The sequence below is a fragment of the Triticum urartu genome, unplaced genomic scaffold, assembly GCF_003073215.2.
Source record: "Triticum urartu cultivar G1812 unplaced genomic scaffold, Tu2.1 TuUngrouped_contig_6893, whole genome shotgun sequence".
Taxonomy (NCBI): Eukaryota; Viridiplantae; Streptophyta; class Magnoliopsida; order Poales; family Poaceae; genus Triticum; species Triticum urartu.
This window is the reverse complement of record NW_024117691.1, coordinates 1-5,772: the sequence shown is the minus strand read 5'-3', so window position 1 is coordinate 5,772 and position 5,772 is coordinate 1. Positions and strand designations below refer to the sequence as shown.

The following is a 5,772-nucleotide window of genomic DNA, read 5'->3' as shown; positions in this document are numbered from 1 at the left end:
GTTCGACCCTTCCTTTGTCCCTTCCTCTCCTGAAGGCTGGGACTAGGGGCAGTTGCTTTCCTTCGACTTCCGGTAAGATCGCATACTTAATAACTGATTTGGGTTGAGATATTGATGTACTTAGGGCTTATTTAGGAACTTTTGATTGGGGACGATTATGACCAAAGTCCAAAGAGAAAATCTATTTGTTAGCTGTTGGAAACTACAGAAACTGTAAGTTCATTAGACTGACAAACTAGTATGCAGGTTGCAGACTCTTTCCTCTAGTAATTTTAAGAAATATTTCACCGATTTCACTTTGGCAACATCAAGAAATACTTGATAATCTGATACATGTAGTTGATGCAAGTAGCTTTGTTATTGTACTGTACTATGAACTTGTGATTAACCCATATTCTTATTTGTGTAAAAACTAACTTCAGATTTTTTACTCACTAAATTTCAGAGATGAGGAGGTTTTTGGTTAAGAGAGCAAGGACTGAAAATATGAATGATGTGCAACCTGAAGTAGAAGTAGAGCAAAGGACTGAAAATGTGAATGATGCGCAGCCTGAAATAGAAGTAGAGCCACCAGCGCCTAACGTTGCCAATGAATTTAATCCAAATGCGATTGAGCGCGATCCGGGAAAGAGGAAACAAATTTGTGAGTATCCTCCTGATATTCAAGACCAAGTGAGGAGAGCATATATATTGAAGGGTCCAATGCAACCAGATTTGAATAAATACCATCGTACTGAATTTGGAAGTTCGCGTTCCTCAAGAGCATTTTCCAAATCTTGGTATAAAATGTACGACTGGATAGAATACAGTGAGTGGAAGAATGCAGCTTATTGTTTTTATTGTTTTCTCTTTAAGCAACCCGGAAGGGCTGAGCACTTTGGTTATGAAGTCTTCACCAAAGAAGGATTTACAGATTGGAAGCATGCATCTAAAGGCTTCAAAGATCATATTGGTGGTCATGGTAGTAGGCACAACTCTTGCGTCAAGCATTATGATGATTATAATAATCAAAGACAAAGTGTGGCAAGTAACTTTGCTAGATCAAGCAAGGAATCAGAAGAAATGTATAAGATTCGTTTAACTTGTTCTGTAAGTTGTTCAAGATATCTCATTGCACAAGGCTTGGCATTCCGTGGACATGATGAATCAGCTACTTCTCTAAACAAGGGAAACTTTAGAGAGATGATAGATTTGGAAAAAACTAAGAATGAACAAGTCAGAGATGCTTTTAACCGTGGTGGCAGAAATTGCACAATGACATCTGGTGACATTCAAAAGGAGCTTGCAATGTGTTGTGCACATGAAGTTAGAAAGAAGATCATGGCAGAGCTTGGTGAAAAACAATTCTCGGTGCTTATTGATGAATTACGTGATATATCTGTGAAAGAGCAAATGGCTGTGATGTTGAGGTTAGTAGTTTCACTTTTATTTTGTTGTTTGTTTGTCATTTATTCTCTATGCAACCAACTGACATTATTGTGTTTCTCTATAGGTTTTTGAATGACGAAGGGAGGGTTGTGGAAAGATTCCTTGCTTTGCATCATGTCAAAGATACGACGTCCGAGTCACTAAAGGATGCTCTTTATGGCATTCTTGATCATTATAAGTTATCAATTTCAAGGATACGGGGTCAAGGATATGATGGGGCTTCAAATATGAGAGGTGAATTTAATGGTTTGCAGAAAAAGATCATAGATGAAAACCCCTATGCTTTCTATGTTCATTGCTATGCTCACCGTCTGCAATTGGTGGTTGTGTCTGTTGCTAGTAGTTGCTCATCTATTCATGATTTCTTTGAGTACATCTCCTTGATTGTGACTACAACAACAACATCTTGCAAGAGAAGGGATGCATTGACCGAGGCACAACACCAAGATATTCTGGATAGACTTGAGAGTGGTGAGATATCTACTGGAAGGGGCTTGCACCAATCATCTACTCTTTCTAGACCGGGGGATACTAGATGGGGTTCACATCATACTACCTTACTGCGTTTGGATCAAATGTGGTCCTCCGTGTTAAAGGTGCTTAGTACAGTTGATGAATATGGACGTGGACCATCTCAAGCAGCAGGTTTGATAGAAAAAATGGAGAGCTTTAAATTTGTTTTCATTCTGAAGCTTATGTTGAAGTTATTTGGCATCACAAATGAGCTTTCAAAAGTTTTGCAAAGAAAAGATCTCAATATTGTTCTTGCCATGGAATTAGTTAATGATGTCAAGGCTCGGTTGGCAACGTTCAGAGAGAGTGGTTGGGATAATTTATTTGGTGATGTCCAAGAATTTTGTGGTGCTAATAGTATTCTAGTACCAAATATGGACGAAGTAATACCAGTTCGTGGTCGTTCAAGGAGAGAAGGGAGAACTGTTACTAATCTTCACCATTACCGTGCAGAGATTTTTTATGTTGCTATTGACAAAATTTGTGTGGAGATGGATCACCGCTTTAGTGAAGAAGCAAATTGTGTGCTTGATTGCTTCTCATGTCTTGACCCCAAGGACTCTTTCTCCAAGTTCAATGTTGATAAACTTGCTCGTCTTGCTGAAATTTATCATGAAGACTTCTCTAATGATGATCGTGGAACAATAAGAGAGCAGCTCCTCACTTATATAAGTCAAGTGAAAAGGCATGCTTCTTTTTCTACTTGTGATGATGTTCAAAGTTTGGCCGTGAAGATGGTTGAAACTAAGAAAAATCTGGTATTTCCATTGGTATACAAACTTATTGAGTTGGCTTTGATATTGCCGGTGTCAACTGCATCTGTTGAGAGAGCATTTTCAGCAATGAAGATTATCAAGAATAAATTGCGTAGCAAGATCAACAACGAATGGTTCAACGACTTGATGATATGTTACACCGAGCGGGAGTTATTCAAGTCAGTTGATGATAAAGATATCATTCGAACATTTACAGCAATGAAGTCTCGGAAGGACATTTGCCTCGTGATTTTCTTTAGCACACTATTGGTACGTTCCATCTAACCTTTTCTATTGTTACAAGCTCTCTGTTTTGAATAAATAAACAAATCACAACACTGAATTTTTGTGAAAAACAAATCAATTTTCTTATCCTGTAGTGTCTTCTAGGATATATTGATGGTGTCATGGTGATTTAGACGGCTACACTTTTGTTGGCAAGATGGCTAGTTTGGCTGATTTGCTCTATGCCCTTTTCTATCTGAAATGGAATATTGATATATTAGTTCGCTTAAATATTACATTTGTCTGACTGTTATGTTCGTATTTTCACTTCAATATTAATGTGGATTTGTGCTTTGCAAGTTTGATGCATAGTATATATTATCTACCAGGTACGAAATTTTTTATTTGCATGTTAGACATTCAGGCTTAAGTTTGCCCGGGCTTCACAAAAGTTCTGGCTCCGCCCCTGGTGGTATAGATAAATCAGTTTGCTGAATTTTGTTTGTAGCTTCCTGCCGTAAACATGTAAATGGGCAAAAAAAATTACTTGTGGAACGGCGTGCTCGCATCCACTCTCTGACTCTCCTCGTCGACGCCAAGGAAGCCGTGAGGACGCCTTCTTCTCTATGCTATGTCGGGGTCCTCGATCGATCCTGTTTGGCGTCTTGACCTCATCTGCTTCTATGATGGGCTCCCCCCTTCTAACGAGGAACTCTGTGATTCTTTCATTGTCTTGTGGATTGGGAGCTCCCCCGGGATTTGACGTCTTCGTTCAAGCTGCGTGTTCAAACGGACATTCCTTCCGAGATGGGGTCGAAGATATTGAGCAGATCAAACAGGGGCATACAACGTGATGTTTTCGAAGAAGTTTGGAGTGCTTGCTCCTAGCTCCTTCCGCTCTATCTCACTCCAAAATGCTAGTGTCAAGGGTTTCAGAAAAAGGGTTGATGAACAGGTTGTAGCCGGAAAGTCATGACTCTCATTGACCTAGACTAGACAGGCTTCATCAGATGGAGGAACATGTGGCAAAATTTCTTCTACGCCCCGGAGGTCTTCTAACCCTATGATATATGCAACGCTCCCACGCTTGTCATCAAGCTTGACTTCGCCAAAGCATTCAACTCGATGATATGGGAGAGCTTCTTCAACATCCTCAATGTTTGAGGTTTCTTCTCCAAGTTGATATGTTGGGTTGCCAAACCATAACCTCCGCTAAGAGACTTTGGTCCTAACTCCTATCTCTAATGGTCGAAGTTAAAACACACGTCTGATGCTTGAACGAAATGGAAATGCAGATTCTGTTGTTTGATGAAAAAAAAAGCCCATACATGATTTTGGTTATAAGTCCTACGGAAAATTGAAATACCTGAACTATTTCAAACATTTAGGAGTATAGTAGCACCAAATTGTATTCTGAAAAAGAAAAATAGTTCCACCAAATTCAACCATCATTGTCAACACAAATAGAAGGCTGGACAGATTTATTTAGCAGAACGTACATGTCCCTGTGAATACCAAATGAAATTCAAATACAAATACAAAAAAAAATATCACCGAGGGCGAGAGCAGAAGCTCGCAGAGCCTCACTTTGCCGAAATCACTACTAATTGGTAGCTGCCTGCTTGTAATCCATTATTAGCATCTTCTCCGCCAAAGCCAAGAATTCATCTACAAACTCTACATGCGATGGGTGTGCAATGTACTCCTTGACTCCCTCTGCGCTTTCAAAAGTGGACTCGAAGACGTGCGTGAATCCTTCGTGCGTGTCCAGTACGGTCACATCAGTTCCCCTGGATACCAAGCAGAGAGATAGAACATTGACATAGTATGAACTTTGCACAAGAAAAAAAAAAGGGGAAATCGAGAAGAAACTTGTGGATGTTGCACGCGTGGTAATGGGATCCGCTGGATCCGCCCGTTGAATCCAAGAAAAACAGCTCGTTTGCTACTTGAATCCGTTCTTTATAAAACTATAATCAACAGCTCACCATGGGGGCCGAGGCAGAGAGGTGTACGACAGTATGCAAGAATTGAGTGGGAGGATATATTCACCAGTGAAACGTCTTCATGGAGGGGACGGCGTCGACGAGGCCGGCGTAGCGGCGGATGAGCTGGTCCAGCGCCTCGGGCGTCGCCTCCTCCTTGAACCGCGCGAGCACGAGGTGCTTCACCACGCCGCCGCTCCCCGCAGCCTCGGCCATCGATCTCTGCTCTGCTTCTTGCCGCTGCTGCCTCTGTAACCTCTGCTTTCTTCCCCGCTGGTTCGTCGGTGGTGCAGATCTTGTTATCCAACCACGCTTGACGCTTGTATATAGTTGGTGGAGTAGTTGACGGTTGGCACTTCTTAAACAGACACTAATGATCACCTAACTTGCGGTCTACGCGGCCAGCCGTAGGGCCATACGCAACAAGTTCAGCAAGCTCGTGCTTGCACGAGTCCAGCTTCTTGTTCAGCTGCCCATGCTCGACGTGTTAACTCTTGTGAATCCTTTCAAGTTTGTTAGGGCATGTACAACGCGGGCGCTTAGGTCAAACCCTTACAATTAGGAGCCCTGCTCCGGTGCTCCCTCCTAACCTAATTTCGGAGGGGTATTTTTGTCCCCGCGAATTTGTTTTTTTCCTGACCCGCCGCAGCCCAGATTCAAGCCCTGTCTAGCCCTGTATAACCCAGACCGTATATGTACAGTACCCTGGTCTGAAAAAAACATAGATACGACCCCACGTCCACGTAAGACCTGCCGATTCCAATCATTCACGCGAGCAGCTCCATTAATCTCGCGAGCATTGACGCAGCTCCATAAGTAGTAGATCTCCACCGGCGGCTATCTCGTCGCCCGCGATCTCGTCCGAC

General features: G+C 42.1%; 1 protein-coding gene and 1 pseudogene across 1 annotated transcript; one reads left to right on the top strand and one right to left on the bottom strand.

Moving 5' to 3' along the window:
* The first annotated feature begins 447 nt into the window (after window positions 1–447).
* On the top strand, window positions 448–2,956 carry LOC125531229 (annotated as a pseudogene).
* A 1,416-nt stretch (window positions 2,957–4,372) lies between these two features.
* Window positions 4,373–5,230, bottom strand: LOC125531230 (stress-response A/B barrel domain-containing protein HS1-like). Its single transcript, XM_048695636.1, has 2 exons — window positions 4,974–5,230; window positions 4,373–4,711 (listed from the first exon to the last, which is right to left on the bottom strand). Exons 1-2 carry the CDS (start codon window positions 5,120–5,122, stop codon window positions 4,525–4,527), a joined length of 336 nt encoding a protein of 111 aa, XP_048551593.1. The 5' UTR covers window positions 5,123–5,230; the 3' UTR covers window positions 4,373–4,524.
* Window positions 5,231–5,772: the final 542 nt, after the last annotated feature.

Coding starts and splice junctions, on each gene's coding strand:
- LOC125531230 (XM_048695636.1), bottom strand. CDS start 5,122: ATGGCCGAGGCTGCGGGGAGCGGCGGCGTGGTGAAGCACCTCGTGCTC. Junction 4,712..4,973: donor TCCATGAAGACGTTTCACTG/GTGAATATATCC, acceptor CTTGGTATCCAG/GGGAACTGATGTGACCGTAC.